This window comes from Rhododendron vialii, chromosome 6a, assembly GCF_030253575.1.
Source record: "Rhododendron vialii isolate Sample 1 chromosome 6a, ASM3025357v1".
NCBI lineage: Eukaryota > Viridiplantae > Streptophyta > Magnoliopsida > Ericales > Ericaceae > Rhododendron > Rhododendron vialii.
Window position 1 is genome coordinate 23,410,518 of NC_080562.1, and position 24,322 is coordinate 23,434,839.

The 24,322-nt window shown below is 38.8% G+C and overlaps 1 protein-coding gene across 2 annotated transcripts; it reads right to left on the reverse strand.

Annotated features, from left to right (window-relative positions):
- Positions 1 to 1,629: 1,629 nt before the first annotated feature.
- Positions 1,630 to 19,792, reverse strand: LOC131329830 (O-fucosyltransferase 10-like). 2 transcript variants are annotated; one of them, XM_058363205.1, is made up of 10 exons: positions 19,240 to 19,792; positions 16,852 to 16,930; positions 16,591 to 16,658; positions 12,810 to 12,898; positions 7,401 to 7,598; positions 5,674 to 5,878; positions 5,406 to 5,573; positions 4,568 to 4,735; positions 3,483 to 3,673; positions 1,630 to 2,513 (listed from the first exon to the last, which is right to left on the reverse strand). In XM_058363205.1, exons 1-10 carry the CDS (start codon positions 19,669 to 19,671, stop codon positions 2,318 to 2,320), a joined length of 1,794 nt encoding a protein of 597 aa, XP_058219188.1. In that variant the 5' UTR covers positions 19,672 to 19,792; the 3' UTR covers positions 1,630 to 2,317. The 2 variants fall into 2 exon arrangements, with proteins under 2 accessions (XP_058219188.1, XP_058219190.1); XM_058363207.1 differs by having other exon boundaries at positions 19,412 to 19,662.
- Positions 19,793 to 24,322: the final 4,530 nt, after the last annotated feature.

Consider the following 24,322-nt stretch of genomic DNA (forward strand, 5'->3'; position numbering starts at 1 on the left):
CAATTTGACGTTTATGGATTACAAAAACTATTTCATAACTTAATTAATGCTTAGCGGAAACGCCCCCTAAATATTTTTCAAGGACTAAACTAAAATAAAAATAAAGAAAATTAGCCATAAAGACGGTAAAATAGTTTTCATTTAGGGAAAGAATGCTAGCAAAATAGTTTTCAGTAAAGGTCCTTCAACTTTTTGAGTTTTTTAGCCATAAGGCTAAAACATGTTTAGACACTTTCATAGAGTTTTAGGATATGCACTTTCCTATTATAGAATTTTTAGTAGTTTAAGCACTTTCATAGGGTATCCTAGGGTTTTAGACACTTTCATATATAAGGTACTATAGGATTTTAGGCATTTTCATAGGGTACCCTAGGGTTTTAGACACTTTCATATATAAGGTACCATAGGATTTTAGGCATTTTCATATGATACCCTAAAATTTTAGGCACTTTCATAGGCACATTTGTCCTTACGTTTGATTGCAAAAGGTGCTTGTGCATGAGTTCAAAAAATGTAAATAGGAAGAATTTTTGGCTAAGTCACCCAAAATATTACATGTATTTCATGAAAAAAAAAAAAACATTTTGGGGTGTCCAAGTGACTACCCTTGGCAAAGAGGGGAGCCGCCACTGAGAGGTGGGGTTGAAGATGGAGGTGGTTGAAAGGTGGGGGCGGTAGAAGGCTTTGAGTCTAATTAGAGAGAAAGCGGAGAGTTTGGATTGTTTCTGTATTGTGTAATACGGAGTATTACTGTATTTTGTAAGAGCTTGGAATATCTGCAGTTATGTGATGGAATAACTCTCAGCTCTCCCCAATTTCCCACCATCCTCCAATGAAGAAGACTCTCAATCTTCAACTCCCCATTGATATTAGAGCTTTTTCTCTTCCACTATTCAAATGAATGTGCATAGTCTGATAATCTGATTGAAGAAGATGCAACAGAAAAAAACATTTTTGAGGTGGGTATAGTTAGGACTTGGTATATTTGAGTTATTGTAAATATCCTCCAAAAATGGTGAAATCCGTTGCCCATAGAATATACATGCAATTGCCAAACCACATAAAAATAGTTGGTGCGTGTGTTGTTCCAAGTCCCCTTGGTGCATAAAAGTTTCATGGACTGAACTTGGAGACACCCCTTTTCGAAACAAAGTCTTTGAAGCTTTGGAATACTTCTGCTACATTCAAAAAGGTACGTGTACAGGAGTGGTTGTGTTTATTACCGCATATATATACCGTGCGCGCATGCATGGGCACGGGACGTGTCAAGGTGCAGATTTGTGACATTTGTCCCCCCATCTCCCATCCTTATGTTGGATAACCTTACCCGCTATGAGTTGGTCCCTTCTAAATTGGACTTTGATGATCCGAGCCACACATTTCATAGAATTTGATGACAACAGTTAAGCTCAATCAAATATTGGCAAGTGCTAGATCAAACAATCCAACTCCTTGTTCAGAATTTTGCAATTACCGATTGGATTGAGTGCCTACGGATTGTCCAAGGGAAGTCCTTTAAGGCCCACTCAAAAGCAGGCTGAGTATCTATGCAAAAAGAGTGCGTTAACAAATATGCACTCATCAGTGTCAATTCATTCAAACCTACTGACATACTCCCTCATGCTAGTATTTTGAAAACTTTGATACAATTCCTTTCAATTCCCAATAGCATAAAACTTCAGATCTACACCAAAAACCATGAGCGAATTGAAAATTGTTCATGGACATACAATTACCTCTATTTCTTTGATCACACCCCAAATCAGTAGTTCAAATTACAGTACAAATGTTGCGGGAACCCTTCAGAGCAGATGCAGTCCACGAATTGTCTTCTTCAAAGGTGACACAGACGGGAACATCACCAAATAACTAAAACCACGCCAATTTTTGAGAGCAAATAAAAAAATAAAAAAATCCAAACTGCACGCTTGAACCTATATTAAATGTTGAGACCACTACTTATGGGCCAAAGTCGACATCTCATTCTCCAAACCCAGCCTATCGCCGAATATGATAATCATCTGAATCTGCACTAGAAAGCAAAATCAAACGGATGCCAGTATCTTCAGAAGCAAGCAATAATATGTGAGGTGTTGAGGATCGCCGTGTTGAATGGTAAGAAGAAAAATTGTTGTACATAAATATCCCGCCGATGGTCAAATTTCAAAACCCTCCTGCCCCGTGCTTCTCTTCCCCTCCATGGAATATTTTCTTGTAACAGTAAAAATCAACAAACAAAGGTGACTTAAGCTCCGGGGAAAAATGTACTAGTAGTAGCTGTAGCATGAGCTTTTCTTGGCCATACAAATGGGTTCCATCAAAGATATGGCGCATGGGAAGTATGGGTCAATTTGAGTGTCAAGTTTGTTGATTCCCATAGACACCTGCAGTCTGGGATAGGGTTTGAGAAAACAGAAGCCTTTCGGTTGCTTTTTCTAACCCTAGGTACCATTATCCCCTTGCGATCACTTTCGGCTACCATTGTTTTCATTTGATCCTTGAAAGCCTTCCAACTAAGAACCATTGAAAGAACATTCAATTCAGTGCTAATCATATGAGACATTCAAAAATGCTCAAAATTAAATTACACAATATTATGTATCAAGCATATTTCCAAAGTACAATGTTATCTTGAAGGATATAACTTGATTTCTATTAGATTCCTTGGAGGGTTCCAACCTAAAACCAATTGGCAATAGGTGGAGTAACCTCTAGAATTTATTAACCAAGCTTGGGTGACTTAGAGGAGCGATGTGGGACAAGTCTAACACTCTCCCTCACGTGCAACCCGGATGCACGTGGAGGTGACAGACCAGGAGTTGACTGACTGACTCGGGCGACAGAGATGGCAGAGACTTTCCCACACGAGTGAGGCCACCCAAGACCTAGCTCTGATACCATGTTAGATTTCTTGAAGGGTTCCAACCTAAAACCAATTGGCAATAGGTAGAGTAACCTCTAGAATTTATTAACCAAGCTTGGGTGACTTAGAGGAGTGATGTGAGACAAGTCTAACAATTTCAATGCTGCTCGAATGCATATATATGTCCCTAGGATAAAAGACACAAACAATTAACAACTTTTATCATTACCTCCTTCCATGAGTGGAGCCACATGAGGGCATTTGGGGGTTGCCTGACTCCACTAACAAACCCACCAGTATAGCTGCAAATAATTGAAGTCTACAGGGCCTAATTAAAAATGCGGACTTGCTTTCCCAATTCACATCTGTGAGCGACTACATTTGAGCCTTATAGACTTGGCTTAGATATTCATACCCCATCAAAATTAGAGAGTTGCCCTTAATGACTAGTGGTTTTACATATTTTCTCCCACTCCAAAAAAATTCTTCTACGGCCTGCCCTCCTTTAATTCTCTTTACTTTTATATAACATGCTTTTATACTTTGATTCATCAAGATCACAAAATGCAGAAGAATATGATAATACAGAATTATAGAAAATAAGCTATACCGAAGTTACCTGATTCTCGTGTCCTGCAATAAGAAAACAAGCTGGGTTTTATCAGGCTTGATCGTTTTAGCATGCCCGTTGTAAAGGAATCTTCGATGGCCCATCAGAAAATGCGGGAAGTTTCCACCTTGAGTTGTAACGAACACCTCACTAAACAAGCATACCATGTAGTCCAAAGCAGCCAATCTTGAAGAATAACCCTACAATGGAAGTAGTAACAAAGGAGTTAGACCAACTGACCAAGTGTTTATAACTCACAGGTTTTACTTCAACCAGAAATAGTGTTGCTTGGTCTAGCTACCACCAATTTTTTGGAAATTTAGATTTGCAGACCAACTAAAATTTTCATAATACTAAGAACTCTCTTTGGAACAATGGAACACACTTCGACTCATCACCAAAAGACACTTTGACACTTGGCCACAAGAATTTTCTGCAGCTCAATTTTTCGAGAAAATTTTCTAATTATCTCTAACAAAAAAGGTGCTAACCTGAGTGGTGGCGATAAACTGACAATAATGATCACAAAGACTAAAACAGTAGATGAAATCACATAGATAAGTACCCGGACATTCTGTCTTTCTATCTAAAGCGATAAGGGACTAAGGGTGCGTTTCTGCTAAAAAAAATTCTCTTCAGGCTAATGACAATAATCAAGTTATTTCCACTAAATGGTATTTTAGTTGATGTATGTGAGGAGAATGACCTGCCTAGAAATCCGTGAAAACATGGGTTAGTTCATTTAGTTTAGCGGAAACGCACCCTAAGTAAATATCCCACTTGACTGCAATGCAGAGGAATTCCTTATGTCTGTCACCTAGAACAATCAAAACCAGGCAGTGTGGGGGCAGCAGAAAATTTTGAAGATTTTTGTAAGTTTCCTACTATGGAGGAAGTGAATGAATGATGCTCCACTACAGGAAACCAGAATTAGATCGTGATGCAAATTGATAAAGATTAGAAGAGACGCGAGCAAGACTAGGATTTTGGTTGAAAAGGGCCAAGTTTCTGGTCCCAACTCAACAAGCGACCAGGATAGAGATTTAAAGGCATAGGAGATAACATTTTGAAATACAAGGCACTACATATTTTACCTCAAATGAAGCAAGCTCTTCTGGAGCTGCAAGAGACTCCTTAGTCTGCAGTAGAGGAAACATCTTCAATAGAGGAGCTAAGTTTCTCGCAGCACGGTAGATATTTCCAGAGGCCAAGTAGATTGGAGTATTGTTCGAAAATCCCATACCTCTCAGCATCATCCCAACCTATGCTGACAAAGAAAAACAAACGCAACCACAGAGAGTTATTGTCAGGCGGGAAATAGGACTAAGGGTCCATTTTGTTCGATGGACTAATTTTGAATGCAGGTATAATGCTATAGGATAAGTAAGCCCATCACTCTAATAGTCTAATAGTGATGGGATTAATAATAGCCCATCCACAAGGTATTAAACATTCCCATGTCTTGTGGATCTCATATCCAAAGGGTATTTGCGTTCTGTTTGTTTCAATGTAAATAGTTTTCGAAGAAAACATTTTACCAAGTTTTGTTGTTTGGTTGCATAAAGTAGTCAAAAGTTGGTGCATGAGGAGGGATTTCACGTTCCGAGGTCTCCTCAATAATAGGGTCTTCAACGTCCTCTTCTGGTGGTGTATTTTTAGGATTCATCATATAGTCATGTGGGAAATTCATGGAATCGGTGGACTCAGTATCAGAACAAGACAAAAGTGTTGGTGCCTGTGAAGATTTTAGAGGTAAACTGTTTTCTGTCATGATTTACTATGTAAAGAAAAGGAAAGCCAACTAAATAAAAATTGCCAATGCAATTACTATGATTAGCCTCTGGTAACCTATCATCCTATCTCCAAATACCATTTACGAGAAAGAAGAACTGAAACAGAAAACAAGCAAAATTTTTGAGTGACAAATACTACCTCCAAAGGAGTCATAGGGCACTTTCCATTGATCCGATTGAGATCAGGTGCAATTATGTGAGCTTTTCGTTTGAACTTCTTTCCCCAGCCCTTTACCCTAATTGAATCCATTTCACTTTTTTCAGCCTCTCCTCCATCATACACACAGCATGAGAAGGCCACCATATCCTATGTATTGAATACCAAAAACTATGCAATCACAATCAACCAAAAACTACATAAATTCAAGTGTCTTGAGAACACAAAATCCAAAATCGTAAGTCAGTACCTCCTCAAATCGAAGGTGGACAGAAACATACTTTCCTTCCGAACTTGAGCTCTTGTCAATCATTCGGTTGACTAGTTTTTTTGCAAGCGTAGAGATTGGAAGAGAGAATCTCAATGCTTCGTAGTTGGCTAAGCATCTCAGAAATTGAATGTCTCGTGGAACATCCAATGCCAATCTATTTGCAAATGGAGCAATGCGGATAACTCTGTATCAAAAATGATATTATTGTTAGGGAGAATGACTATTTGTGCCACAATATTTAAATCATCTTCAACTCTTGCCAAATGCAGAATGCAGAGTAAAAGTGGAATTATCCATCATTCTCATGTTATGGGTCAGAGCTATAGAGTTAATAAGTGATGAAGTTAAAAGTGAAATAATCCAAATTCTCATTTTGTTCTAAGAAATGGAAAGTTATGAGTCTTTTCAATAGAATTATATTTTCCTTTTCCTCACTATTATCGACTGACCTAAAGACATCCATATTTGTCTAGTCAAAAATCAAAATCGACTGAACATAAGTTTATTCAGAAGTTTACACAAATGCACCAGGTGTACATCATACACCTTAAGGTGTTCGCACCACAATTTTAAGTTGCACGGGCTCTTGAGACTTTTCACTTGTATTTCTTGGGTGCAATTTTTACTTATGCATAAATGTTCAGGACAGCCAAATAAACATACTCCTCCAGTTTTTTTGTCAAGGAGCATGGATACGGACATGGGAAACGGATACAGCACAACATGCTGAAATGACCATTTCAAAACAAACAGTTTATGACTCGGCAAGGAAACATCAATAAACAAATATACAAAGACAAATATTTTCATTAACAAATTTAAAGTTTTGAGATTTAGAATTTCTTGAAAAAACAGGGGAAGGATTTTATCTTTGCATCCTGCGTATTTTTTTTCCACACGTGTTGCATGTTTCATTTGCCTAATGGATGGACAAGTGTATCCTCCAAGTGTCCTACACGTGTCAAGTTGCAAACAAGAACAAGTACTAATATGACACATCTCGACAATTGTCCAACAATTGTCGTAGAGTGTTCGACAATGTCGTAACGATAAGTATGTAACGATGCTTTCCAGCTAACTGAAGCAGTTAATTGAATTGAGTTGTAGATCAGTTGACGATCCCTTGCTTACTCCGTGGCTTGGTATTCCTAACTCAAATAAAAGCACACCAGCTTTGAATTATATTACTACAAATAGTAGTAACTGGATATTTTTCATCCTTCCTTATGGTATATGGAGGATGCATACACATCCATTCGACCAAATCAACGATCCTAACAGCAATTTAACAGAGTGACAAAAACAACCATAACTTCACCTTGTTCAACACTATTTTCTGGAACTGAAGAGTAGAAATCTAGGGTTTTAAATTTTAGAAGCTATGACAAAACAGAATATGGCATAAATCATACAGACACGTTTTTCACACTTTTGAATTCCTAGTTAGCTCCAAGACTCGTGGAGTTCGCATCCTAAATATCAGTAGCATGAAGCGACACAAGCCAAGAGGCCTGTGGCCTAACGGCATCAAAGGGTGCACTTAAATGCAAGGGAAAGGTGGTCAAGAGTTCAACTCCTCCTCCAAGGTGTTAATCTAACTATTCTAACAATACCGACTCTTGCCAATCAAAAAATAAAATAAAATGAGGCGATACAAAGTATAAAATTAGAGAGGGATAGGGAAAAGAAATCTGTGAAGTACTTGCCGCTGCTCACTTAAGACTGGATACACTTCTTCTAAGTAATGTTTGGCTGTAGCCCAAGCTTGTACTCGGAAAATTGGTATATTGCTGATGTTGAAATCGTATACTTCCATCAATTCCAGAGGTAGCTCATGTACCACTTTCACAGAGTCTTGAAGGGTGGTTGTGAAATGCTCCTCATCATATATATCACTGAACTGACTGCAAAAAAGCAAAAAAGAAATTAGTAAAGGATAACGGGAAAGCATGCACAAATTTTCTTATGCTCTTGTGATGACACAGTGAATGTGCAAAATACATAGCCTGAGAAATAAGAAAGCAGACGAAGGCAGATGTATGTTATCCAAAAATCACAAAAGAAAACAAAACCTCTTCGTCATAAATACATGGAAGAAAAGAACAAAAGAAAATACATGAATGGACCAAATCGCCCATCCAAATCCTCGTTGAGAGGTCTAGGTAAATCTTCCCCTTGAACCAAGTGGCAAGCCAAAAAAATGCCACATCAAATCTGGCCACATTTTTAATTCTCCCTCCAAGGTATTGGTTTACCATCCAAGGCACAGTTAAGCAATCTAGAGATCAGTTTCCTTGGCACACTCAACTTCCCACCCCTAGTAGTGCAAACTCTACTCGACTTTGATCTAAGCATGTCCACCTCTATTCATGACAATATACCCCGACTCCCCTCGGTTTTAGGCCATGTCCTCACTTAAGAACACTCATTAATTGAAACTGGTTTACTTTGGTGCCAGTACTCCAAAGTTATGTGGACTAAAGTGCTACCGCATAACATATGCTACATAGACTCTTTAGATGTATAAATTACACAGGTACTCCACATTCGAAGAAAGAGTTGGATACCTGGCTGCCATGTTTGGTAATAACTTCTCCTAGCAAGCATATGTTGTAATCAAAATTCTGTAAACTATACATAGAACACCTTGTAGGCAGCAATCATCTGAATAAGAAATATTTATAGTTTGGTGTCTCACGTGTCCTAGAGATAGAAATTTAAAGAAATTGACACTCAGAGATTTCCCGCTCCCAATATCTGTCCTGAGTCCATGTTGTAACTTCACGCATATGCATGGATTATGTTGTTTGGTGACAAGCTGAAGGTTCATCAAGGTGCTCCTTCTATACTCACGACGAGAGTCGGACCTTAGTCCAACTTAGAGAGAGAGAGAGAGAGAGAGAGAGAGAGAGAGAGAGAGAGAGATCCACTGATAAGCATAGGGGGTTAATTGTAATTGTAGCTTGTATTCAGAGCTTTATGGGTAATATTGTAATTGTGAGTTGTGTCTGTTGGAGAGGAGTTGGTTGTTCTGTTAGGTTGATATAAGCGGTAGGAGTGCGTAGGAGAGGGGTGTGGTTGTTATCTCTTTTCCTATTTCCCTCTCTTTCTTCCTCTCCTCCTGTAATTTCTCTTCTCCTCTCCACATTTCTTCTGTAATTCTTTCCTCAATCAATAATAAAAGTCCGATTGGTCCGATTCTTGGCTGCATTTCACTACAAAGGTCTATCAGTGGTATCAGAGCCTTGCTCCTCTGACTGTGGGCAATCGGAATCATGGCAGAAACTCATGCGCAAGAGATTAAACGTTTGGAAGAATCTATTCGGAAGTTGACAGATGCAACCAACAACTTCATTCAACGGCTGACAGATGTTACGGAGCCGCAGCTATGGATGGGTTCAACGATACGATGGATGGGAGATCAAGAATCTGATCACCACTCTGAACTCAAAGTATGAACAGATTCAAGAAAAGGTATCTTTGACTTCTTCTTCTCCACTACTTCCAAACCCTAATCAGAATCAGGGCCATGTTCGTCTGTTTCAACCAAAATTAGATTTTCCTAAATTCTTTGGGGAAGACCCTGAGGCTTGGATTTACAAATGTGAGAAATTTTTCGAGTTAACTGCCATAGACGAAACCCAGAAATTACATTTAGATTCTCTACACATGGAGGATAAGGCTATGCACTGGTATCGATGGTTTAAGAAATCCCACACCCTACGTACTTGGAGGGAATTTTCTAGGGTTTTGCTCCTTAGGTTTGGGGATAGTGCTTTTGAGAATGCTATGTGGCAGTTAGGTGGAGTTCAGATGTTCCAACCAAGATCCATATCCCAAGCTATGGGTTTGGCACGACTTCAAGAAGACACAGTTGAGGCTTTAAACAAGAAAAATAGGGCCCCAATGAAACCTGTACTCTCTTTTCCCACTACCCCACAAATGCCTCAAGCTTCAAGTTCTAAGACTGCAGAATCAGGTGGGGTTGTCAAAAGGATAACTCCCAAGGACTTTGGTGACAGAAGGGCAAAAGGGTTGTGTTTTGGTTGCGATGAAAAGTATTTTAGAGGCCATGTGTGCAAGAAAAAACAGTTGTTTATGATTGACATTGAGGATGATGAGGAGGAATTTGTAGAAGCCCAACAAGAAATGGCTCCTGATGACAGTTCAGAGGAGTTCCATATCTCAGTACATGCCATATCAGGTATTCAATCGTATAAAACTATGAGAATTAAAGGGGTTATCAAGAATACAGAGGTCAATATACTTGTTGATTCTGGAAGCACACACAATTTCTTGGATCCAAGGGTGGCTAAGAGGGCAGGAGTTCAAATCCAACCAACCAATCCTTTAACCATTATTGTGGCAGATGGCACTAAAATCAGTAGTAAAGCTTTGGTTACTGATTTTACGTTTGAGTGCACCATGCAGGGTACTGATTTTACGTCTGAGTGCGATTATTGCCTTTAGGGGGTTTTGACATGGTGTTGGGGGTACAATGGTTGTCCACCCTAGGGCCAGTACTTTGGGACTTCAAGAATCTGCAGATGCAGTTTTCAGTTTTTGGGAAAAAGCTTACTCTTACTGGGGATCTTGCTACAGATGTGAGACTTGTGGATGCTAAGAAGATGCAGCATTTGCTAAACAAACAATCTCCAGGAATGTTGGCTCAACAATCTCCAGGAATGTTGGCTCAATTATGCAGCATCCAAGTTGTGCCTTCCAAGGAGGTACATCCAGATTTGCTTCAGCTTTTGCATACTTTTGATGATGTTTTTATGGAACCTAAAGGTCTTCCTCCTTTTAGATCCCATGACCACCAGATTCCTCTTAAGCCTGGTGCTCAACCCCCCAATATCAGACCTTATAGATACCCTTATATTCATAAAAATGAGATTGAGAAGTTAGTCGAGGAAATGATGGCAACTGGAGTAATTAGACAGAGTGTATCCCCTTTCTCTTCACCAGTTTTGTTGGTCAAAAAGAAAGACAATACTTGGAGGATGTGTATTGACTATAGGGCTCTGAACCATCAAGGACAAATTTCCCATTCCCATTATTGATGAATTGTTAGATGAGTTACATGGAGCAAGATATTTTTCTAAACTAGATTTGAGGTCTGGTTACCATCAAATCAGGATGCATTCCAAGGATATTGAAAAGACTGCATTTAGGACCCATGAGGGCCATTATGAGTTTTTAGTCATGCCTTTTGGTTTAACTAATGCTCCTTCTACCTTTCAAAGCCTCATGAATGATGTGTTTAGGCCTTATCTCAGAAAGTTGCGTTGGTCTTCTTTGATGATATTCTCATTTTCAGCAAGACTTGGTCAGAACATTTGCACCATGTTTCCTTAACTTTGGCTAAGCTGAGGGAACACCAACTTTTTAGTAAGGATTCAGAGTTGGTCTAATAAGGTTCTGACATATGGAGGGAGAGTTCAGCTTATTAGTTCTGTTTTGTGGAGTATCCAATTATATTGGAATCAGATCTTTGTTCTACCTCATAAACTTATCAAAGGGATTGAATCCAAACTTATGGCATTTCTGTGGTCTGGATGTGAACTCAACCATAAATGTGCTAAAGTCAAATGGGCTGCGGTTTGTACTCCAAAAGAGGAAGGTGGTCTGGGCTTTAGGAGGCTTAAAGAATGCAACTCTGCTGCTATGATAAAACATCTCTGAGCCTACAGTAAAAAAGCAGATTCTCTATGGATCAAGTGGATCCGCACGTATATCATAAAGGGGCAAAATATGTGGCATATGTCTCTGTCTTCTAATTCTTCCCGGACAGTTCGGAAAAAATTTCAAATGAGGGATTTATGCCAGCCTCTAATCTTTTATAAGATAGGGAATGGTGAATCTACATTTGCATGGCTGGATAACTGGCATCCCATTTGTCCCTTGTATGAAAATTATGGGGATTGAATTTGCTCTAACATAGGTCGAGCTCTCAATGCTAAGGTCTCATCTCTCACTCACAATGGCATCTGGCAATGGCCCAGGGGGAGAAGCAGAGTTATGCAGGAGATTAAAAACCTAACTCCTGAGGGTTCCTTCCTGATGGTCTCAGTGATATGGGTCCCTTCTAAGCATGGTATTTTTAGCATGAAGTCTGCCTGGTTCTGTATTAGCGTAACCTATCCTAGACAAGAGTGGTGTTCTGTGGTGTGGTTCAAGAAGCATGTGCCCAGATGGGCCGTCATTCTCTGGATGGCTATGCAACATCGTTTGAACACAAAAGATAGGATGCTGGTATGGGGTATCATCTCTGATTCTACTTGCAGTTTGTGCTCTAATAACAGTTCCAAAGATCACAACCATCTATTATTTGATTGTCCCTACTCCAAGGCTGTATGGGTGAATATTTTGCAAAGGAATCAGGTAGCTAGACTCCCAATGAAATGGTGGGTTGATGAAATAGCTTGGTTCACTAACCAAGCAAAAGGTAATAGCTTTCGGAAGAATGTGCTCAAGCTCTCCCCTGCTGCTGTGGTTTACAGCATTTGGTGTGAACAAAATGCCAGAGTTTTTCAGCATAACTTTCTGGACCCAAGCACCTTAAGTGCTAAAGTTTGTTGCTCTATCAGAGATGCTCAATTATCCTGGCGTAATATGAAGTCTAAGCAAGAGAATATAGATCTTTGCAGATTTTGGAATGTTCATCATGTAATTTTTTCTCCTTCTCCTTTGTAATTGCTGTGTATCGCTTCTGTTGATCAGCTTGTTGTTTTCAGCTTTATTTCTCTTGCTGTAAGGTCATGTTCGGGCTGGTAGATTCTGTAGTTCCTCTTTTGGAGTACTTTGTTTCTTTGTTTGGGGTTTTCAATGGAAACTGGAAAGTATCTTTACCAAAAAAAAATATTCTTTCAATACCACCATCTTGGGAATGAATAACTATATTCTTTTAACACCACATATAGCACATGAATGTGTAAATCACTATGGTGTGTTCATCACTCCTTTGTAGGCTAAATCTTACATGCACAAAACTGTGTCTATCATAAGTCACATATTCTTGTATACCGTCATCAATGAAAACGGAAGTTGCATAATAGTAAAGGATCTCACAGATTTACGGAACAAATGAGGAAGGATTGTTATGTATTTCTTGCCTTGGATCCTTCCAAACACTGTGGAACTCAAACTGAGGGATAACTAGTGTCGCATTCAAAAGTCCAGCCACAGCCACAGCATTGCAGATCTACAGAGAGAGAGAGAGAGAGAGAGAGAGAGAGAAGGAACAAGCTTCAAGAACACAAATGCAGAATAAAGTGGGATGTCGAAGACACACGTGGCCAGCTTGTAAATTCAATAAATGAAAGGAAAACAAATCACATAGTGGTAAGAAACATAATGTTACATATGAATCACCATGGATTTCCAGGATTTAAAAGAACCACAACAATGCAGAAAGCATTTAGAGGGAAAGGGGGAAAAGGGCGATGTTCAACCTTCTATATAAATTATTCAGGACATATGTTTACGGCTTTGTAAATTTCTGATTGTTGAGAAGCGGCCACATGGTTTATGCCTTGCTTGGATCATACCTTGAAATTTTTTTTCCAACTCAAAAAACACTCATTACCCCTACTTTTAATCATTCCTCTCATTTCTCTCTCCACTCTCCAATCATTATTCTCATTTCTCTCTCTATCTCTCTCCAATCATTAGCCCTATCTCCAATCATTACCCTATTTCTCTCTCTAATCATTACCTTAAAAACCAAACTCAAAAATTCTCAAAACCCAATCCAAACACAGCATTAAACTGGCTTCAGAAGTACGACTATTGTTGGGGAACATTTATGCAACGCAGGTTTTCAACCATTGTTCCAGTGTGCACGTGTATGTGTTTCGGTTACACCGTTTCAGGAGTGGTAGTGCTATTAAGCATTCAGAAGAAGAACTGGACAACAAAAAGAAGGAAAGCATTCCAAATAATTTGATTCAAGCACAATAATAATCAACTTGGTCAAGGCTTGTGACCAAGTTGATTCTCTTTTCGTTGGAGGTAATGCCTGTGATTTTTTCCCTACAATTTATCACCAACTTGGTTCACAGGCACTATACGACTATTGCTACTGGTTACGAAGCTTAACACACGGTAGTTACACTTGATTTTTAAGTGTTGGCCCAGACGAGAAGAGGAGAGCTCGTCTCGTTATGTTTAAAGACAAAGCAGGCTAGAAGTAGGGCCACGCTAACAGACATAGAGAGAGTAGAGAGAGGAAAGCCACGCTCCTTGCTTCTTCTTTTAGACGCCCCCCCATTAGTAAGCTTAGATCGAACATATCCCATTTTGACAGGGCCTTGAGGTTATTGAGGCGAGAACTCATTTTCGTCCTTCGCTCGCCCTACTTCTACTAGACTGCCTTAGTTAGCTACAGCAGCGACCACCACGCATCATTACCACCAGCCATGTCACTCGAAACTGCAGTCTATCTTTTCCCAGATCATTGCACCTCAAGCAATAACATTCTCGGGTGAGGATATAGATGCTAGTAGACACCCGCACCTGGATGCTGTCTACATTACCACCTACGTAGGAGACTGCAGGATTAGACGAAGAATGGTCGGTCAAGGGAGCAGAGCGATAGGATTCCCGCGTGCCCGAGTGGGAGCAGTTGACATTGAGCTTCAAGAGCAAGCGATATAAATCTTCTTTGCCATACCCCATGTGTCTTCCACGATCATGTAACAACCTTTCCTTATGTCAGGTTGGTTTCGACACTAAGTGAATCGAATCGCAATAACAGAGAGAGCACCACTCAGGGAGGGGGGTGATCTCGGCATCTTTACTGTCCTTAACTTCCTGAAAGATAACTAAGGATAAGGAAGATAGCTTCTCATGAAAATTCAATTCACAAAATATCGTGCATTGCATTCACCATAATCGAACACCTCTTTCTTGCTTAGCTTTCTTCCTTATCCTTAGTTATCTTTCAGGAAGTTAAGGACAATAAAGATGCTGAGATCACCCCCCTCCCTGAGTGGTGCTCTCTCTGTTATTGCGAGCCGCAGTAGCCGCATTCCCACTCTTAACCACTTTTCCTACTTCACTTACCACAACTAACCCAGACCCATAACGGAGTGAGAAACGACTTGCTACTTCTTTCTATTACTAACCGAGAAGACTACTATGAAAAAGACAACAATTGGACAGTTACTCACATAGAAAGACAACAAGGCAGGCACAACAATGGTGGGCGGTTGGAACGATCAGGCTTAAGGGCGGACCTCAAAAGCAGCCATTTCGCAGCTATATGAGATAGACTTTTTTCATTTGGATTGACCTCGTATGAGTGAAAATCAATTCATGACAATTCACAGCTATATGAGATGCACTTTTCTCATTTCTATCGTAGGCTTACGAAGGGAAAGTCAATTCATGGAAATTGTAGCTATATAAAATGCACTTTTCTCATTTTTCAAGAGCCCTTATTAGTGAAAATCAATTCATGACATTTCACAGCTATATGAGATGCACTTTTCTCATTTGGATTGACCTCATCTGGGCCAAAAAAAAAGGTTGGTGAAATACCAGTTCTGGAAGAAAGAGTCAAGCAGGGAGTGACTGAGGAGGAGATTTCTAATGCTTTTTAGTCTATCCTGCATGCCCTTGGCTACAGGTACAAGTAGGCTAGGAGCGGGCTAAGTCTTCATGGCTGTAAATCAATCGAATACTAACAAGGGAAAACTAGAAGGGCTTTAACAGCAAATTAAGGGAAGTGTTGCCACATACTACTGTTAGCTGTTACGCTTGCCCATCCTTCAAAGTCTCACTTCTTCTCTAAGAAAAGGAGCTCAACGCATGAGTTTTGACCGTTGAATGTGGTCGACCAACCATTCATTAGGCTTTTTTTTAACCCATCTTTAATGGCGGTCCTAACTAAAGAAAGAACAATCCGCTGCGCTAAGGATTGGGAAGTACTTGACGATCTGGTTTGAGCCTGTGCTTCGTTACTTGAATTCTCTACTTCTGCACAGGGACCCTCTTCTAGGCAAGAGCCCCTTGTATACATACTAACGGTGTATACATACTAATGGTAGCAAAGCGAGTACTGAAGCGAGGGGAGTTTACAGAACGAACAAACGTAGCAAACCGTTGGTGGGAAGAAGACCTCTGGGAGTCAATTATTCAGATAGATAGCGGAGCCAATCAGGTGGGGCTTTAGATACGTTATTTCATTCGATTGAGAACCAACTGGTAGCTATTTCCAAGTCGAGAGATAGAGAGAGATTTCGAGGGATTGCTCAAGAGAAATCCTAAAGCTAAGAGCTCCAATACAGCCTAGGATTATCCGATGCATAGCTTCCTACTAGCTACTCAGATAGCAATCCAACAAATAAAAAAAGAAGGAAAAAAAGACGAGAACTTCTCGTCTTTTGGGTCTTCTACCTAAATATATCTTTAGAGTAGACAAACAGTAGTTTAGCCAGCCTGATAGGAAGCCCCCATTCATCTGCTTTATTTGGTCTCCCCCTTCCCAACCTCCTACTTTCCGGAGCAGAACAATTTCCCACTATCCTATCAACCGATAAGTCAGTAATAGTCGGAGCTTTGGGCACCGGGCACACAGCAAGAAGTAGCTCCGTCAACACAGCTCTAGGCGCACGCAATCCGCTCAGGAAGAGCACAACGCTAACCAGCGGCGATCAGCTCAACTGAGAGAGGGCGCGGTTCTTCAACGGAGCCATCCTCGGGGATCGACTTCCTCTCAGAGGGGATTCCCGTCCTTGATAAAAACTTTCGTCATGGCCCATACCATAACAGTGCCTGTGAACCAAGTTGGTGGCTATATAGGTCAATTGAATCTTAGGTGGAAGCATAACAATAGTCGTATAGTGCCTGTGAACCAAGTTGGTGATAAATTGTAGGGAAAAAATCACATACCGATGACCTCTGTTGATTAAGCCCACCATTAGCTTCAACAACCAGGTATTTGCCAAGCATAGAGGACCCTGAAACGAAAATAATTAGCTCATCAGTTCATATACAGAAAGTATGGTCCTTGAATCAGTTAACTTTCTTTTATACCACATTTGTAGTTTTTCACATCCAGATACCATTTATTAGTTAACCACATGGGACAAATTGCAAAGTCAATATCTCCAATCAAATAAACCACACAAAATCCAACATAAACAGATATACCAAAGTTTCGACCACCGGTTTTTTGTGGGCAGGGTTTCTGCTCTTTCAGCTTCCTCTTGTATCTCCATATAGAGGACAGCTACAACAAGAAACAATAAATCATCAACCAACTGATTGCAAATGTGTCATCATATTTACTAAGACAAACCAATTATACAATAGCTTATTCATTCTGAGATTAGGCATGATTCTGGGATCAAGAAGTCAAGATCATAAAAACACGTTCCTCCGATAAAAACAAGAACATCACAGAAGTTCTCTAGAAGTATCTTATTACACGAACATTTTCCTGTTCTCTTTTCTTGGAACTTAATTTGAAGAACTATGTGAATGTGCACCACGATTGACATCTACGAACGGCAATTGGTCTCTGTTCGAAAAACCTATAGCAGGGTGGTGATACAATTAAAAGCACAACAGCGGCCTTGCCATGATGCTTTCACACTTGCGGGGAAAGAGTACCGTAGTGAACTACATTCACGAGGAACACTTCCCAAGAGAGAAACCAGTTTCCATAGTTTTGTTTCTCAAAGCCACTAGAATTTCGAATCTTTGCTGCAATATAAAGAAAACTCTGATTTTCTTTCCCTTCAAATACTTCTGGAAACAAGCCGGTAAATGCGATATCATACGGGAAGCATTTCTGAAGCCTCAAAGTATTGCATAATTGTTTTACTGCTTATTCCTGACCACAAAGGCTGTTTATCCCTAACGACTCCTAATTCCATTAAACTTCCCATTCCTCAAATTATATCACATATCATATTTTTGCAATCCCCCTTGGCCGTAAGTAATGTCTCTAAAAACTTTGGCAATCTATTTTCTCCATTTTAAAAAAAAACAAAACAAAACAAAACAAAAAAACAATTATATTTCATGGTCCTCCAAACACATGGTAAGGGCATAACAAATCATCAAATGCCCTCTGCAATGGTACTCTCCAGTCCAATGATAAAAGTAAAGTATCACAATGCAATATTTAGGTACCATAGGGCTCGCATATTCCAAAGGACGGGACATGGAGGGAGACAGGGGATCCAACCCCAAAGACAAAATATTGAGGAGTCCATTTGCCGGGGCTTTTTACAAACAATCCAGCAGCGATGTTTCTAATATAAAAACAGTTTATTTGAAACTTGCAACGAACCTGAAGATCAAAAACTAGCCATGCATCTAGAACTCCAAGTCGGTTTGACAAGTGAAAGAGGAGAAAAACATATTCAGTTCCACGTTTATGTGTAGGGATACAAAACGAACCAAGTGATTCTAGCTCAACTTAGCGTTTTACTAGATTAAGATTGTTCAAAACGAGCTCCATTTATAATCAAATCAAGGTTCAACACATTTTCCGGATTCCTTCTTTTATGATACCAAGCCTGAAGAAGTCACACACTCAGGACTCAGCTTGTTTGCTTAGAGACATAGAGGTTCAAAATTAGTGCTAAAGCTTTTTGGTCTCGACTCGGGACAAATTCTGTAGATTAATTATTTTTCCTAAGAAGAGGAATTTAAAAACTAAAAGAAATTTACAACCCAAAGCAAAACAAAAAACAAAGACAGATGAAAAAAATGCAATTTTAGCGGCTGACTTTTCTGAACTTTTTTTGAACTCCCGGCAAATTTTCATACTTTTCTGATTTTGTGTCGACCTCGTTTCTATCTTCACCAATCCCACCCAAAATTGACAAAAAACTAAAAACAATTTACTAAACAGTAATTTATCAATGGTCTATCAGAATTCAGAGCAACCTATTTAACAAACGGTAAATGGAAAAAAAATAATGAAAAATGGCCAAGGGAGACGACAAGAAAATGCACAATTCTAATGGGATCGCATGATAGGTACTCTGTTGTCAATCAATCGAGAGTTTATTTCCAGATTAACTTTACTTTACCACGATTTCAAAGCAACCAAATGAAAACTGGGGGAACTTAAAATGGAAAACAAATAAATAAAGTTTCAAACAAAATGTGGAAACCCAAGACAGCATGACCAGAACATTGCCGCTTCTTTTTCTTTTCCAAGCATTTTCTCATCAACCAAATAGAGAATGGTACTACCTCCATCCCAAAAGAAAGATTGTCCTGTCCATAAAACAAGTACTAAAAAATAGTAATTCATTTTCGTCTAAATTCAAACTCTTTTTTTGGTAAGGGAGGAACCGCCGTACAGCCAAGTCACGACCCAACTGCATAATTCAAACCCCAAACCTCTAGAAGCTAGAAGAGCTAGCACAGTCACACCAGTCACAGCCCTCACTTACTTTTGGATATTCACCCGGTGGAAAATTGAACCACGTACCTTGAGAGTGCTCCCAAAGCGTAAAGGAACACTAATAAAAGTAAAGTAAAGTAAAATGTAGGAAGGCCATTAATAAGCAAAAAGACCTCAATCGCGGAGGAGTTATCGGACCGAATATCATCCCAAAGCTTGTCAAAAATCTCGTGGCTGCGGTAGACCGACCCAGGTAAAGGTCGCGGGTGCATGATCAAAGAGAAGGGACCCACGCACATGATCAAGCCCGAGACTAAGTACAGTAGAGGCAGCAGCAGGAAGTACCGGATGCCTCGCCGGAGGAATATTCCGGCGATGAAGCTCTCCCGGCGGGGAAACGAGTGGACTCTTTTGGGAAGCCGGCGGCGACGGCATTGGGGAAAGTTAGAGTGGCGGCGAGGTGATGGAGGTGGGCTGGGAGAAGTGCTGTCGCTGGAGTTATTGGCAGTGGTGGTGGTTGCAGTGGTGGTGGTTGCAGTGGTGACGGGGGTAGTTGTGGTGTAGTGGTGGGCCTTGGGTTTCATGGGTGGCGATGGTGAGGCCATGCAACTATGCGAGAGAGAGAGAGAGAGAGAGAGAGAGAGAGAGAGAACAGTGGTGGGGAAATGGGGGTGTGATAAAAGCTGGGCTTTGAGTACGGAGGCACGGGGTCCGATGTTCTTCGTCCTGAAAACAACCGGTTCGTTTAAGAGTTTTGAATTTAAATTTTAATTATTATTTTATTTTATTTTATTTTATTTTATTTTTTTTTATTTCTCTTCAATTATTATTTATATTTTTAATTATTACTCTATTTCTCTTTACACCAATTACTTATAAATTCAAAATCTCAAAACGAACATGGTAATATATCTTTGTGTTAGTGGTTTTTCAGTTGTTGAATTGTATTTTTTTTTGTTTGTTTTAAGTTTAACGGCAGAAAATCTCAAGGTATAGAGGAATTTTCGGCACAGAAAATTCTGCCTCCAGAAGCACGTATGACTCAAGGGTTCATGGATTAAGGCTCTGTTTGGAACTTAAAGAAATGAAAGAAAAGGAAAATTAAAAAATGTTCTCTCCTATTATTTGGTTGTAAGAGAAAGAGTGAAAAAAATATTAACAATTTTAAGTTTTGTAAATAGTAAATTTTTCCTTCTATTTTTTTTCCATTTTTCTTTTGTCTTTTTTCTTTCTTTTCTTTTTCTTAAGTTCCAAACAGAGTCTAAGAGGGAGAGAGGGGGTGGCTTGACTGGGCTTCAAGTTAAGAGCCGAGAATGTTGGCGTTGTTCTTGGGTTAACTAGTCATTGAGTATTACTCCAAAAATACTATGAACACATCTTTTAAGGCCCGTTATGTTAAAAATAAGCTAATTGATTTTGTTTTTATTTTTATTCAAAAAAAAATTGGATTTGATAGTTTTTCGTCAATTTTTTGGAGATTATTGCATATCATGACGAGAAGAATCCAAAAAGTGAAAAATTATAATCGAAATCCATTTTTTTAATAAAGACGAAAAAATTGGCTTATTGGCTTATTTTTGTCTTTATTCAAAAAAATTAGGTTTCGATCGTAATTTTTTACTTTTTAGATTCCTCTTGTCATGACGATGCAATAATCCTCAAAAAATTAACGAAAAACTAATAGATACGAAAAAAAAATTGAATAAGGACAAAAAAAATAAGCCAATTAACTTATTTAGCTGAACGGGGCCTTAGTGGGACTCACTAAATAGTGTTGTGGGTCCTAACATCCCCTTGTGGGAGAGATGTAAAAAAATGATGTAAACGTGAATATATCCCGAGCATTGCTAATATTACTCTCATTACCCCCAAACCTTCCTTATAACTCAAACCAAGGTTTGATTATTTTTGTATGATATAAAGTTTTGATTATTACTGATATCATTCGTGTAATAGTTTCATATAATTCTAATAATTTTAGTTTAATTTGATAAAATCGGATTATTTTACATTCTTATTTTTAAACTTTTTCATAAGAAAATAAGCATGCGAGCATTGTAGTAGTCTAACAGATATCACTATATCAGTAAGTATTATTTCTAGACTCGTAGGGGCGAAAGTGCGGAGTTGAGCAGTTTTACTCCTACGAATCCAGAAGTAATATTTACTGATATCCGTTGTAGCTGATTTTTTACAGGACCCCATAAAACATTATTTTTAAATTCATGGGTATTTTTTGGATTTTTGTGGGACCCAAAATGAGCCCCACATGTAATGATGTAGTGTAATTATGTAGTATAAAATGGTAGTGTGCCTATCTTTAGTGCAAAGTGATTCACCTACTTTTAAAATTTACTGCATTACGCTAATATAATTTTAATATAGAAATGTATTATATTGAATATAAAAAATTCTAGAATATAATAAGCCTGGATTTAAAAAAATATATGTTTATTAAGTCGGTCCCCTCTATTCAAAATCTTGGATCCGCCACTATTTAATTTGTCTATTTTGTAAAGTCAGCATATATACGTCAGTTACAATACAAACATTTGGAAGAATTATGTAAATACAGATAGGATAAAGTAGAGTTTTTCAAAAAACAATATCAAAAGCAACAATAGAAACAAATCAGATCACAAACTAGGATATGTAGAACGGAGTAAAAATGTGAACGCAAACAATAAGGTAAAGTCGAATTCCCAATGTGCCAAAAAAAAAAAATTTGATAATGCCAAAACCGTTTTTGTTGGTGCCAAAACTCCGGTGCACAAAAGTCTTGTACCATTTACAATGTACAAGTCTTTTATGCACTAGAGTTTTGGCACCAACAAAAACGGTTTTGGCATTATCATTTTCCAAAAAAAATACTCCGTAACGTCTACCGCTCCGTTTGTTTCGATGTAAAATGTTTTACAATGGAAAATATTTTTCATGTAAAATTTTTTTTCAGAAAATAAACTTCAAACTTTTATTTTCAGGTGTTTGGTTGGCACTTGAAAATATTTTCAGAAATCAACAAAATAGTGTAAAAATATCTAGAGTGGGGGCATTAACGGTGGAGAGATCTGAGAATATTGGAATTGAACACAAGTCAGGATTGATGATCGAGGAAACTAAGCAGTAAGAATTGCCGTAGAAGGCAGCGGGTTCATTTCAGAAAATAACATACAGAAGATTTAAGAGTAAGTCATTTTCATCCAATTAATGAAAAATATTTTTCTCATTTTTTACATAACCAAATACCAGAAAATAGTTAAAATATTTTACTGAAAAATATTTTATGCTCAAACAAACGGAGCCGTAAAATTGAATTTCAAATGTACCCAAAAAAACAACAAGGTAAAGTTGAGTTTTTCAGGGGGAAAAATAAACATGAAAAGAAACAACAGAAACAAATCAAATCAGATCATCAAAATAAGATATGCGGTTGAACGAGAACTAGGAACGCAAACAGCAGGGTAATTCAGTAACATTGATACAAAAAAAATGGTCTTCCAATATCTTAAAGGTAAATTACATCTAACCCCCTCTAACTATGGCTCGGAGACATTTTACCTACTTTAACTATTATTTTTTGACACTTAACCCCCTCAAACTAATGAAAATCCTTGTCCAGCTAACTTCCGTAATGGAGAGGCCTTAAGTTACCATTTTGCCCTTCACAAAAACATGCATTTGCAAAGCTCGAAAAGCCATTTCTTTCCCTAACCCTAAATCCTAATTTGGAGCCAAAAAGGAGCTTCTCCCTACTACTCTGTTCTTGCAACAATGTCACCAACGACAATTCGTTTGACTTCAGCACCCTCACCATATCCAGCCTCAAGCTTCTTGTCGTCTTCAACTCCAACGCCGATAGAGCCCTCTACTCCAAGCCCATCACTTTTCAGCACGGGTTGCGTAATATATGTAGTTACCATAGTCACCGTCAAGAAAGATTTCATTAATGCGATTTCAGTAGAATGTAATATACAAATTCCATTTTTACTTCAGCTTTCCTTTTTTTAATAGACAAATAGATACCATTTTTTGGGCTTAATCAAATAGATCACATTGATTAACGATCTTGTTCTTGCTTTTTATAAATTGCAGGATCGAAATTAAGGTCTTAAAATAGTGAGAAATTTTAGTCTAGATGAACATTGAGCCAAATCAAAACTTGGTTCTCTAGCCAAATTTATTAGGTCTCTCTCCCTCCTAACAATAAATCCAAGGCCCAAACAGCCAAACCCATCCAATCCCTCAATTTCTAATGTTTTAATCTAGGCGTGACAAAAAAAATGATAAATAAACAAGAAAATAGCAACAACTAAATAGGCAAGGTGAAGGAGAAAGGTAGATCTGTGTCCCGTGCGCCGGCCAGTTTCTCCATGTTCTTTTCCTTCTCCAACCTCAACCCCTGCTCCATCGGCGGCAGCCTCGCCTTCAAAGCCCTCTACTCCAAGCCCAAAACTCCGCTCTTGTCTTTCGCTCGATCTCGGCGAGTACGTGGGCGATTTCATGTTTGTTGGGTTTTCGGGTCAGGAGTACCGAGTCGCACAACATTGAGTGGTAGAGTTGATGATATGTGTGTGTGCGCGCGGACGCGCGCGCATAGTGAAGAGAAAAGGGCAATAATGTAATTATCTTTCAAATGAGTGAGCATGTGACTTGCATGTGACATTTTCCATCCAATACCTAACTTAATGCAAATGGAAGTTTTGTTGGGTTTGCATTTTTGTTAGTTTGAGGAGGTAAAGTGTCTCTGAGCCATGATTAGTGGAGATAAAGTGTCCCTAAATCATACTCCCTCCGTCCCAATTTGTTTGTCCAATTGTCGAAATACATGTTTTTCAAAAATATACTTATATCTTACAATTTATAATGTTTTTTATGATTTTGAAAATTTTGTATAATAAAATTAATTGAGATCTATCAAACAAGATCCATATTGCATATTAAAAACATTACAAATTGAAAATTATAGCCAATTCTTTGAAAGGTCAAACGCTCTCAAAAAGTCAAAAATGGGACAAATAAACCGGGACGGAGGGAGTAGTTAGAAGAAGTTAACTTTAATGTACCCATATCTTAATGCATTGCGGAGAAAAGGTTCAAAGCCAGGAAAGACAAAAGGAAGGTCCTATGCACCCCATTTTCAAAACAAAAAAAATAATATCTGTGCAAAGCACCCACCCCACTGCCCCACTATCAAAAGTTAGAGAGAGGGAGAGAAAGAGACTACGAACAATTGAGAGTGTGACAACTGACACCTCA

Coding starts and splice junctions, on each gene's coding strand:
- LOC131329830 (XM_058363205.1), bottom strand. CDS start 19,671: ATGGCCTCACCATCGCCACCCATGAAACCCAAGGCCCACCACTACACC. Junction 7,599..12,809: donor AGTGTTTGGAAGGATCCAAG/GCAAGAAATACA, acceptor GCTTTTTTGCAG/TCAGTTCAGTGATATATATG. Junction 2,514..3,482: donor TTGCAGGACACGAGAATCAG/GTAACTTCGGTA, acceptor AATGGTTCTTAG/TTGGAAGGCTTTCAAGGATC.